This window comes from Grampus griseus (assembly GCF_964374135.1).
Source record: "Grampus griseus genome assembly, chromosome: 7".
Classification (NCBI taxonomy): domain Eukaryota; kingdom Metazoa; phylum Chordata; class Mammalia; order Artiodactyla; family Delphinidae; genus Grampus; species Grampus griseus.
In genome coordinates this window covers 108893153-108905455 of record NC_139001.1, presented here as the reverse complement: position 1 = coordinate 108905455, position 12303 = coordinate 108893153, and the positions used below count along the sequence as shown (strand labels likewise).

Below are 12303 nucleotides of genomic sequence, written 5' to 3'. Positions count from 1 at the left end.
GCGCTGAGACTTGAGCTCCCAGAGCTGCTGACCCGACTTGGAGCCGGGGCTGTGGCTGGGCCGCAGAGCCCGGCTCCTGCTGTCCATGCCCTAGGAGGCACGTAATGCCCATCCCCAGGGGGACGGAGGGAGGGCGGAGCAGGCGAGGTCACTGTGGTGGCAGGGGGGTGGGCCGCACATGGTCGGGTCAGCTCACAGAGGCCGCAGTGCGCCGACCACTCCAAGCCTGGCCTCCGGGCCTCCCAGCCGGGCTGCCCTGTCCCCGCCGGGCCTCGCCATTCGTGCAGGCTGGCTAGTCCCAGGCTGTGCTGGGCCCACGTTGCAGCACTGCTGTGGGCTTGTCCTGCCCGGGTCTCCGGGTCCTGCCTTGTGCAGGCTCCTTTGCACAAGCTCAGAGGCCTGCAGGGAGGGGCAGGGCTGGGGCTGGCACGTCGGGGGAGAGGCAGTTAGGAGCGGAGGACCGTGCTCTCCACGATGAGGGACCGTGGGGTGAGTGGGCTTCAAGCCCCCATGGGAGGACTTCGGGTCGGAGCTAGGAACTTTCAGGGCAGGGCGGCTGGGGGAGGGCAGGGGTTGCCCTGCCTCGGGGGACCGGGAGGGAGCCTTCCTGGAGAGCCCGGCTGAGGCTGGCCCCGGGCACTCCCGGGGCCTTGGGGAACCGCGGCCTCAGGGCAGCTTGTGGCTGGGACGCTTGCCGCCTGGAGCCTACCTTCGCCTTGGGGTGCACTCGAGGGCTAGTAGACACTGCAGGGGGTGGAGCCAGCTGCTGACCTACGGGGCCTGGTTCGGTTTTCAGTCCCCTCTGGGAGGGGCTGTCCCCACTTCACAGGTGAGGAATTGAGGGCCTCACCTGCAGCCAGGCTGCCCGTTGAGCGTGGCCCTTGCGCCCCTCCGTGCTCTCTGCATGCCTCCCGTCTGTCCTTCCGCCCACTCCTCGGAGCCGGGGCCCCGCCCAGCGGGGTTGGAGAGCGCTCGCCGGGGTGCTTTGCATGGGGCTGGGGTGGGCTGGTCCCCCCAGGCTGCTGTGCCGACAGCGCTGCTCTGCTGGGCTGTGGTGAGTAGCCTGCATGCCTGCCCCCGGAGGCCGGTTCCGGGCCTGCATGGTGGGAGGCTGGCCTGCTGGGAGGTGAGCAGAGAGTGCGCGGTCTGCCCTTGGCCTGGTGACCCTGTACCCTTGGAGTCTGGTGGGTGGGGCGGCGGCTGCCTGGGCCTGGCTGGCTTCTTAGAGGGGTGGGTGGTGGGGCCGTGAGGGGCAGAGAAATGCTGCCTGCAGCCGGTGAGGGCACCCAGGCCCAGCCTGCGTGGCCTCCCGGACACTCGGTCCCCTAGAGATGGCAGTGACCTTCCTCCCAGGCTCGTTGGACAGGGCTTGACTTGAAGGAGAGTCTGTGGCTGGGGATGAGTGTGGGGCGGGAGTGAGTCCCCTGAGCTTGGGCCTGGGCCCTCTGCGCTCTGCGCCTCATCCCCTGAGCTGTGCGCTGGCGGCACCAGCCCTTCTCAGGACTGCGGGTGTTGGGTCTCCCCACACAGGCCGCAGCTCAGGTGGGAAGGCCCCCCCTGGGGACCTCTGCCCATGCTTCCAGGTCTCGGGTCCTTCTAAATGGAGGACCTCAGGTGCTTTGGGCTGGAGAGTGTGTTCCGTCAGTTCTGGGCCCCATCAAGGGGGTGGGGAGGGAAGCTGGCTGGCCTGGGCTTGCGGGGCTGTGGCGCTCCCAGCCCTGCCTGAGGGGAGGACCCTGGGCTGAGCCAGGGCAGGCATAGCCCTCCCTGTCCCCGGGGAAGCCCCTTGTGTGAGATGGGGCCACAGGGGAGCAAGCCCTCCTCCCAGGAAGGCAGCGTGTCCGCTGGGCACTGGTGCCAGGCGGCTTGTCCTCCAGGGTGGCTCTGGGAAAGACCCTTTTCTTCCACGATCGTCTGGCCCAGCTTACTGAGGGGCTGGCTTCTCACAGTGTGGACGGGGCCACTGCGGCCCGTCTCCTGGGGCCATTCCTGTTACATGCACATCCCAGGGCTGCACTCAGCCCCGCTGAATGGGAAACTTGGGGGGGCTGGGGAGGGACGTGCAGTGTGAACACGGGTGCTCAGGTGTTGGGGACCCCCCCCTGCCCCCTCCGTTACGACGGGGCTCCTGGGCTCTGTGTGCTGGCTCGGCCCTGAGCTGGCTGGTGGTGGGTGTCACCACAGGACTGCCTCTCAGTCTGCGGCAGCACGGGGAGGCCTGTGCCCGTCCAGGGGCCCTCGGAGCCGGGGGACTGAGTGTGGTCTTGTCCAGCCCGTGCCTTGGCCTGGGCTGCTGCTGGGGGGCGCAGGCCCGGGGAGGCCTCCTCGGCCTGCAGGATGGGACAGACGCGAGACAGTTGGGGGCTCGGCCTTGGTCTGGCGGGTGACTGCCTGGCGGCTGGCCCCGCCCCAGGTGTGTCCTCGTGTGGGCGGGGCTTGTGCCGGGGGTGTGGTGGGGGGCGTGCCCTCGTGTTGGTGGGTGTGTCTGGGAGCGGGGCCTGCTGTGCCGCCCTGGCCGAGTGCTCACAGCCTGGCACTAACTGCCTTCCTTCTCTGCCGCTGTTGCCAAGTTTGAGGCCCCGGGGCCTTTCTCGGAGCAGGCCAGTCTGCTGGACCTGGACTTTGACCCCCTCCCACCTGTGGCAAGCCCTGTGAAGGCGCCCACGCCCTCTGGTCAGGTTGGTGTGAGCCCACCACTGCCCACGGGCCCACCGGCCTCTGGGCCCCGGGGCCTGGGTTCATGTCTGCCCTCCGGCCATGTGAGCCCATCTAGGCCCAGGCCTTTGGGGGTCCTGGGGTCACCAGGCTCCCCGCCCACTCACTGCCCTTCCCCTGGAGCCCTGGTCCCCAGCTCTTGTCACCTCCCCTGGTCCTGACCATGGGAAAGGGAAGAGGGCGGACACAGGTCAGCAAGAGGACCTTCGGGACGAGGTCAGCTGAACACTCACCTGGCAGCTTACACGGTCCATCTCAGCACCCTCCTGCCCCTCTCATGGTGGCAGCCCCGGGTTCGGGCACTCCCTGGCCTGGGGGTCTCAGTAGCCTGGAAGGTGTCCAGGACTTGGTGCTCTGGGGACCGCAGAGCCCGGCTCTGTTCTGCCTGCCCTGTGCCTGCTGGGCTCGAGGGCCCTGGGACGGGTGCGGGGTGGGGGTCCCTGGGGACTGCTTGCCTGCCGCCGCCTCTAACCTCCGTGCTAACTCTGTCCTTCTCCCCTCTGCTGTGCTCAGTCAATTCCGTGGGACCTCTGGGAGGTAAGCTGTGTTTGCTCTGTGCCCACCCTGCCTCGTCTTGCACCTGGCTGGTTCACAGGTGCACACGCACACGCACGCCTGGCCGTGCCCACGCGCACAGGGAGCTGTCGGGCCTCCAGCTCGTCTGCTTCCCCCCCCCGCCCCCCCCCCCATGGAGACACTGGGCCTTCAGCCAGGCCCTGTGGGAAAAGGCTCCTCAGCTTAGCCTCTGAAGAGTCCCCCGTGGTGCAGCCCAGTTGTCAGGGCCTGTGAGTGGCGTAGACAGTGACCAACTGGTCCCCGAGGGTGGATGGGGTGTCCCCGTGCTGGGCCAAGGCCTGCTGGGTAGGGGGGCCCTGGGGTGGAGGGTCCTTGCCTCCGAGGAGCTTTCTGTCAGCAGGGGCCCCGCAGGGCAGTGGCACCAGGGAGCTGCTGGGACAGAGGAGGGGGGAGAGATGATTCGAGAAACAGGACAGACAGAGTGAGGCCAGGCGCCTGCCCAACAGGTGCTGCCATCACCTGGTGGCTCAGACGTCCACGCCCTCAGGGAGGACACGGGATACCCCACAGCTGGTGACGCGGCTTCCGCAGGACCAGGAGGGGCTGGCGAGAAGGCGCCTGCAGCCCAGGCTCCGGGGCTCGCAAGCTCCAGGGTATTTCCCTGGAGGAGGCCAGAGATAGCCACGTGCTGAGCTGCGTGTGACACATTCACACCTTCCTGTCCCCTGCGCAGTGGTGGGAGGAGGTGTCCCTCTGGGGAGTCTCTGTCTGTGCCCCGTGGGGCGGCCAGGCTGCAGGTGCCCATCTGCTCCCGTGGGCCCACGCTGGGCTGCTCACGACCTTCTTCTCTTGTCTCCCGCCCCCCCGCCCCGTCCCCCGCCCCTCCCACCCTGTTCTCCCTGGTGGCCCATCACTAGCCCACAGAGAGTCCAGCTGGCAGCCTGCCTTCCAGGGAGCCCAGCGCTGCCGAGGGCACCTTTGCCGTGGCCTGGCCCAGCCAGACGGCCGAGCCGGGGCCTGCCCAAGTAAGTGCCCCCGCCAGCCCCTCACCCGCCCCCGGCCTCTGGGGGTCTAGCATGGAGGAAGAGCCCGGAGGAGGGGGCACAGGACGGACAAGGCCACCGTGGGACTGAGGGTGAGGCTAGGGCCCTGAGCCAGGAGGCCCCGGGGCAGGGCTGTGGCTCAGTCAGGTCAGCCCCTCACCCGCTCGCCGACCCCCGCCCCAGCTTCCCAGCTCAGGACTCCCACGGTGGGAGGGAGGCATGTCTCGAGCACCTCCAGGTCCATGGTGGGCACTCTCCAGAATTCTTTAACCTGCAGCCTGACCTAGACATTTCCTCCTGCAGATGAGGAGGTGGGGGCTGGGAGGGCCGAGTGATTGCTCCCAGCGCTCAGAAGTGGCTGCAGCCTGACTGCAGCCGGGCAGCGTCCGGGGTGTCCTGCCTGGGCCCTCGCCACGGGAGCCACCTGTGAGGGGCCAGCGGGACCAGGCGGGTGGCAGGAAGCCGAGGCTTGGCCAGGGCTTGGGCTTAGAGGGCAGGGCCTGTGAGGGAGGCTCAGGGGTGGCAGCCAGGGGCCTGCGCTGGGCTTCTCAGCAGCATGTCACTCGGGGTCCATGTGTCTGCCAGCACCTTCTCCAGCCGCTTCCGTGCCCGGAGCCTTTCTTTGAGGGGCTCCCTGTACCAGGCAGAGGCACTGGCTCTCCGTGGCCCCTCTCCTTGTCCCGGTCTCAGCGCCCCATCCTGTGTCTGACCCCATGCTGGCATTTATGTTGCAGCCAGCAGAGGCCTCGGAGGTGACGTGTGGGACCCACCCTGCGGCTGGAGCCCAGGAGCCCGGGGAGACGGCAGCAAGTGAAGCAGCCTCCGTAAGATGACAGGGACCAAGGCCCTGTCTTTTCTCCCCGCCGCCCGCGGCTCCCTAGCCCCGTGTCTTGCTCTGTGCTGGTCCAGGTCATGGTTCCTGGTGAGGAACCTGGAGGCAGGCTGGTCTGGCATTGGGCACAGACACCCCCTTCTCTGCCCGCGCGGCCCCGCCCTCCGGGACCCACTCCCCGCCCTCGCTAACCTGCGCCCCCTCCCGCCAGAGCTCTCTCCCCGCGCTGGTGGTGGAGACCTTCTCGGCAGCTGTGAACGGCACTGTGGAGGGCGGCAGCGGGGCAGGGCGCCTGGACCTACCCCCGGGGTTCATGTTCAAGGTGAGCCTGGCCTGCTGACCCGCAGCCTTCGGCTGCCTCCGTGGGGGGGGGAGGACGCTGGGCCCGAGGCTATGTGGGGGGCCCAAAGCCGTCCCTCCCCGACTACCCGTCCTCTGCTCCCCAATCTGCGAGGTGGCTTCCGAGCCCCGCTCCTGCTACTTTCACCTTCTCCCGGCGCCCACGGGGCTGCAGGTGGGACAGAGGCTGCCGAGGAGAGGGTGTCAGCTCTCCCCACCCTCTGCAGGTGCAGGCCCAGCACGACTACACGGCCACTGACACGGACGAGCTGCAGCTCAAAGCTGGGGACGTGGTGCTGGTGATCCCCTTCCAGAACCCAGAGGAGCAGGTGAGGCCCGGTCTGCAGGGAGGCGGCGCGGCCAGCAGGGGGCAGCAGAGCCACGCCAGCCGACCCGCGGCCTCTCCCCACGGCCTCGCCTTTGCTTCCGCCTCCCTTCCCTGCGGCCGGCACAGTTCCCCTTTTCTGCTCTCACCCTGTCTGCCCCCCTCAGTTTCTCACTTCCTGCTTCTTGCTTCCTCCTTTCCTCAGCCTCTGCCTTTCTCTCGATTCTCTGCATCCTAGTTCCTTGGGCCCCTTCTCCCTTCCAGGCCCCTCCAACCCGGGCCCCCCTCCTCCAGGACCGCATCCCAGGCTGCCCCCCACCCGCCGCTCTGCAGCCTCCTGTTGGCCCCAGGTGCCACCCTCCAGGCTGGCCCCGCCCTTCCCTGCCCATGTGACAGACCCCCGAGTCCACAGCCCTGTCCCCAGCTGGTCCTCACCCTGTGCCTCGCAGACCCTTCTCCTGCTGTGGCCTCTCCTTGCTGTGAAGGGCCTCAGAGTGGGCTTTGCTGAGCAGAACTGCCCCCTCTCCTCCCCCCCCAGGTCTGGATGGGCTGCTTTATTCAGGTCGCTGTGGCCCCGCAGCAGGAGCCCCTGTTTGTGGGGTGCTGGCGGTCCAGTGGGGCTGCCCACATGGGTATCCAGGTGGCAGCCACAGTGCAGAGGAGACCTAGTGGGACTCTAGTCCGTTCAGTCACCAACATGTCCCTGTGGTGTAATTGTCAGAGTGGCCGAGGGTGGGAGGAGGGCTGGATTGGGGTGAGGCCAACCTGGCTGGGGCGTCCTGGGCTGGGGCTTGAGGACAGTAGGTACTTACTGAGGCCACCGTGGGCTGGGAGGTTTGAGTAACAAGGATTTCCTGGGCCTGGCGCTGAATCAGCCCATTTTCCTAAAGCCCCAGGTCCCCGCCGATCTCCCCGGGGGGCCAGCCCCGGGCTAGGTGGGGTTTGTAGGAGCAGACTCCTGGCCTCCCAGCCCACAGTGGGAGCCATCTGGGGTGGGTGGGTGTGGCTCAGGGTCTAGGACAAGCCAGGTAATTCTGCAGGTGGGTCCCAGGCATAGCCCCGCTGCAGGGGCAGCAATGGCAGGGGGTGTGTGGTCACTGCAGGCCCAGGGGTCAGGGCTTGTCACGGCTTGGGTAGATGATCCTTCTGAGGGGTCACTATTAAAGCAAAGGTCAGGTTCGACTCGGAGGGCTTGGTGGGATGGCCTCAGGTCACTCTAGAAGCTTTCAAGTGGTCAGTGCTCAGCATAACTTTCTGGCATTTTTTGTGGAAGGCCGGAAGAACAGTTAATGTCCTCCTCGGTGATGTGGCCTCTGTGGGCACCAGCTGGTGGGAAGCTCTTTGGTGGGGGATTGAAGGAGTCGTTTAGAGGCGTTTGGACCAGTGCAGCAGTCAGGCTGCCTTCCCGCCTGAGGACTCACCAAACAATAAAGAGTTAAATGCACCTGCTGCAGGGAGGGATGGCTCCTGGGCTGGGGGGCCCGGTTTGGGTCTCAAGAGAAGAGCAGGGAATGCTGCCTGGAGGAGGCGTCCTTTAAGGCGGGTGTGACGGTCTAGAGGAAATGAGCGGCCAGAAGGAGGGCTCGCCCTGTCGGGGTGGACGTCGTCCTCCCCCAGCCCCATGCAACGCGCTGGCTTCCCCTCAGGATGAAGGCTGGCTCATGGGTGTGAAGGAGAGCGACTGGAATCTGCACAAGGAACTGGAGAAGTGCCGGGGCGTCTTCCCCGAGAACTTCACCGCGAGGGTGCAGTGAGAGCAGAGCGGCTGGTGGTGCTGTGGATGCGTGAACAGCAGCACCTTTTCCCGAAAAATGTGTGTTTCTTTTTTTTTTTTCCGTTTTTGTTTTTAAACTTTTGAAAAGCAAAGGGAAATTGAGGGGAGAGACCTAAGCCAGGAGGTGTCTTCCCAAAGATGAGGTGGTTTTCCAAAGAGCCTGGTTTCGGCGAGTCCGGCGGAATCGCCCGTGTTCCTGAAGCTGCTGTATCCCCTAGTTGAGTTCCCGGCCGCCTCCCCCGCCCGCGCCCGCTGGGTGGCGCCACTGCCGCCGCCTGGGTGCCCGGCCGCGGGGCGGGTCCTGGGGGCCGCCGCGCACCGCTCTTGCCTGAAGCTTGGGCCGGCCGCCCGGGCCGGGGCCCTCCTTTCCTGGCAGCTGCCGCGGGTGGCGTCCAGCGTCCCCTGAGACTTCGGGCCCAGACACCAGCCTGGCCTGGCCCTGCCCCGCAGACGTCTGTGTGCTGTTTGAAAATAAATCTTAGTGTTCAAAACAAAATGAAACAAACAAAAATGACAAAAGTACTCAAAGTGTGTGTCCCTCCATTTCTGTCTGCTATGCAGTGCAGCCGCGATTATCTGTGCTTTTGTCCTGAAACAGCCCACCCAGCAGGCCCTCTGCCCTGACCAGCACCCCTGCCCGTGCGTGACCTCCGCGTCCTTTGGGGCTCATCTGGGCCCGGACCCGGCAGGGGCTTCGGCCCTGTTCCGTGATGTTTTCACTGGCTGTTGGTGGGGATGCAGGAGATGGGGGCCAGGTGACGGGAAGGGCAGACAAGGGGCTCGAAGAGCCAGCTCTGTGCCCAGGAGTCTGCTGGGTGCCGCCCTCAGTGACCCTATTTAGTGCGTGTGAGAACTCGGGGGCGGTACCAGGGCAGCATTGCACAGGTGAGGAGTCAGGCTCGAGGGATTTGGGGGTTTTGCTGGTGAGTGGTGGGACAGGGGCGGGAGTAGGGGCAGGGGCTGAACCGGAGCAGTTGGCCCCCGGGCGCGGGAAGGCCTGACGGGCTGGCTCCCCCCCGCTCCCCACCTGCCTCTCTTTCTGGCATCAAGGCCCCCACTGCACGCAGCCCGGCTCTCCAGCTCCATCAGTGGACGCGGGCTGCTCTGAGTGGCATGTGGCACATGCAGCAGTGGCCTGGGTCCTTCCCGGGGGCCGCTGGAGTTGTGCTCTTGGGCCCAGGGACCAGCCTGGACTTCCAGGTGGCAAGGATTTATCTCTGCATAAATCTCTTCTGCAGAAAAAGCAGGTGAAAGGGCTGAATGTTGGAGTCTTAGCTTTATTTTTGGGTATAACTCCTGAGCTTTGTTTCAGGTGGCAGGATGGTCACTGCCGTGGTTCTGCCTTGTCCTGTGTCTGACAGTGTCTGCTCTGTCAACCAAAATTTCTGTGAGCAAGGAAGTTATGAGAGTGGGGCACAGGAAGTTGATTTCTATTGCCCCTGCTTTGCAAGCTTTAGCATTTCCTCCTTCCCTCCCTCCCTCCCTTCCAGGTTGACAGGTTAATTCTCTTGCCCAAAGCCACTCAGATCATTGTTGTTGGAGCCAAGCTTGAAGCCCAGACCAGGCGAGCTCCACTGAGCTTCCAAACCTGGGGTGTGTGCGCCCTGGGGTCTGTGGAGGCGTGCAGCCACGGTGCCAACACGAGAGGCTTCACTTTTATTTCATGATGAGAAATTTAAAGACATTATTCAGGAGAAAGTATTTGCGTTAGGTTTCTCACAAGGTGAGATTCAGAGAGGTATCAGCTGGTGGCTGACCCTCAAGGGGGTCCCCTCCCTTGCAGCTGGGGCACTTTGGCAGGAAGAGCCCTGCTTTGTGTCGGGTGGGGCCTGCAGGGAGCTCCTCGTGGGAGTGGGGAGGGAGCCGGCCCTGCAGGGACAGCTCCAGCCCAAGCGAATAAGTAGCTAGCTCGAGGCCTGGGCTGCGCCGAGTGTCTGGGAGCTGGGACATCTCCAGGTGTGCGTCAGTCCAAGAGAGCTCAGAGCCAGTCAGCTCACACCTTGTCGGCCTCCCCTCCCCATCCTCGAGGCCACAGACGCCCCTGGCTCATCTCATGGACTCCCCCGGCCTCCCCTCCTTCCGACCGGCTCCCCAGGAGGCCTTCCACAGTGACTCGGACGGACGCTGTCCCCTGCCGGCTGGCCTCCTGTTTTTCCTCCTCGGTTGGATTTGGGAACCAGGCTGGCATTGCTTCTCTTGGTTCCACTGGCCTGCAGACCCTCGGCTCTGCCTCTGGGAATTCAAGTGTTCACACCTCTAGCCTCACCACCCCAAACACCAGGCTCTGTGCAGGGACTCTGTGACCGAACGTTGGGTTTGTTGGCTCAGCAAACCTCAGCTGGTAGAGTCTTCAGCGCCTGAGGTGGGTGGGCAGTTGGGCTGCAGCTCAGGCCCTCCGAGATGCTCCCGGCTCCCCTGTGCCCTGAGCGTCAGCTTCATCTTTGGGCTGCGTCCTCAACGGTTTCAGGTTTGATGTCTGCACACCCCACCCAGAGCGGCGGGGGACTTCCTTCCCAAAAGCACCCCAGCAAAGCTCCTTTGTCTCATTGGCCAGAACTGGGTCGGGTCCCCAGTGCTGAATCAGCCGTGTGGCCAGGGGTGGGACCTCAGGATTGGCCCCAAACTTACAAGGCCTTGAGATGGAGGTGGGGTTGGGCTGGGGGGCTGGGGAGAGAGGACACCTGAACAAAAATTTGGATATAGCTTCCAAGGAGAAGAGGAATGGTTTCTAGGAACTGGAACCAGTGACTGTGCACACCATGGTGGCTTCCAGAAAGGGCCGAGAGACCAGGGAACGTACCTGATGGAGACCATAAGTGTATGTGTGTGACATGTGGGAGACCCTGGCTTTATTCACCACATCCAATCTATCTCAAGGTCAGTGTGTGACCGGTGAACACAACCCACGCAGGGCTGTTCCTCCATGTTCCAGGAGTAATGTTCACCGACCGTCCCCCGCTCTCCCGCTGGAGATAGGACCTGTCCCACTACTGGAGACCCGTGTAGACTGTGACCTTCCCCAGCCGCTTGGAGACGTGTGGCTGGGGATGCGCCTGTGTCTGCATAGATCCAGTCTCCTGACCGTTCATTCACTGTTCATCTGTTCACTGATTCGTTCCTCGCATCTCCCACAGGAGATTACAGAGATCATTCAGTGCAGCTCCTACCCCGCTGTGCTCAGTCTGGGGAGAAGCAGACGGGTACAGTTAAGACCACAACAGGTGCTCTCGTGGTGGTGAGTCCAAGGTTCTGGAGACAGAAAGGCGCCACCACCTGGCTTCACATGGGAGGGGGTGTCTGCGCTGAGCCTTTAGAGTTAACGGGGTTCCCCAGGAGCTGACGTCTGGGGGACCTATCTCAGGCAGAGAGAAGCGGGCAGAAGAGTAGATGAGTCTGGGGGCGAGGTCAGTGGAGGTGGAGGGGCCTGTGAGGGCTCAGCAAGGTAGAGATGGCCCGGGGGAGAAACGAGGGCACCTGGGAGGGGGAGGGCCCTGGGGGTGCGGCCTGAGCACAGCCTCAAGAGGAGGGAGGAAGAAGTTTTGCGGGCACAGAATGCTACGGAGTTGCGAAATGCCTTCCTTTAAGAAGAGTTCCCTGGTCAAGAAAGCCACTGTGGGGCTTCCCTGGTGGCGCAGTGGTTGAGAGTCTGCCTGCCGATGCAGGAGACGCGGGTTCGTGCCCCGGTCCGGGAAGATCCCACATGCCGCGGAGCGGCTGGGCCCGTGAGCCATGGCCGCTGAGCCTGCGCGTCCGGAGCCTGTGCTCCGCAATGGGAGAGGCCACAGCAGTGAGAGGCCCGCATACCGCAAAAAAAAAAAAAAAAAAAAAAAAGAAAGCCACTGTGGCCAGTGAGGCCAGAGAGGATGTGAAGGGCAGTCAAGACAGCCTTGCCTGGGCTGCTCTTGGGTCCCCGGGGCTCCGGGGAGAGGCTGCCGTGGGCCTGCCAGACAACACGGGCAGGCCACTGCCAACAACGTTCCAGGCCCGGCTCTGGTTGTGCGGACAAGCGAATCACTGAGGAAGACACTTCTCGGTATAATAAAGAAGGATAGTTAACAATGAGGCAGGAAGCCAGCCCCTGATTACAGATGAGGATCCCGACTGCTGGTGGGGGAGGGGGTAAGAGACCTTCCTGGCCTCCCAGCCTGCCAAGGTCAACGCACAGTGGGCAGAGACGGATGCCAAGTCCTGGAATCCCAGGGTGGGCAGAGGCTCATCTCACGTCCCCACAGTGACCTGCCTTGTGTGAACTGCCGGGGTGACCAGGAAGGAGGCCCAGCTCTTTCCCCAAAGAGGTGATGAGCTCGTGGTGGGCCAAGGTTCGCACATAGAGACCATCCCAGCGTGGAGGCAGTGGGATTCCTCCTTTGGAAGCCTGATGCGACGTCCCATTCTTACTTTGGGAGGTCTATGGGGCAGAGTCACAAAATGGGCTGGGAAGTTTGTAGAAGGTCATCCTTCATGATGAGCTGGCAAGCCTGAATTCATGGCTTCAGGCCAGTGACCTCACCCAAGCTTCAGGTGGAGGTGTCTAACTGCCCATCTTCCCCGATGGCCACGGCACCTCTCAGATGGGCTTGTCAAACCCGGGGCGTCCCCCTGACGCCACTTCGTGCTCACCCGGTACTCACCTGCCCCTGCCCCCTAACTGAACACTGATTTTGTCCAGGGTACCAATCAACTCCACTGAAATCACTCAGACTTCCATGCAGCTATGGGTGACCCTTTGACACAATCCTGGCCAGCGAGAAGAGGGAGG

The 12303-nt window shown here is 64.0% G+C and overlaps 1 protein-coding gene across 17 annotated transcripts in view; it reads left to right on the top strand.

The window, feature by feature from the left end:
* Positions 1–8050, top strand: part of BIN1 (bridging integrator 1) — a 55765-nt gene extending 47715 nt beyond the window's left edge. For 8 of the 17 annotated variants that reach the window (XM_082657769.1, XM_082657780.1, XM_082657768.1 and 5 more), the window contains 4 exons: positions 5009–5098; positions 5318–5428; positions 5673–5774; positions 7417–8050. In XM_082657769.1, the coding sequence (XP_082513895.1) occupies positions 5009–5098; positions 5318–5428; positions 5673–5774; positions 7417–7524 (411 nt within the window). In that variant the 3' untranslated portion in view covers positions 7525–8050. Of the gene's footprint in view, positions 1–2570; positions 2679–4148; positions 4257–5008; positions 5099–5317; positions 5429–5672; positions 5775–7416 lie in introns of all 17 variants that reach the window. The other 9 variants (XM_082657781.1, XM_082657776.1, XM_082657775.1 and 6 more) reach the window with 2 other exon arrangements.
* The last annotated feature ends 4253 nt before the right edge of the window (positions 8051–12303 follow it).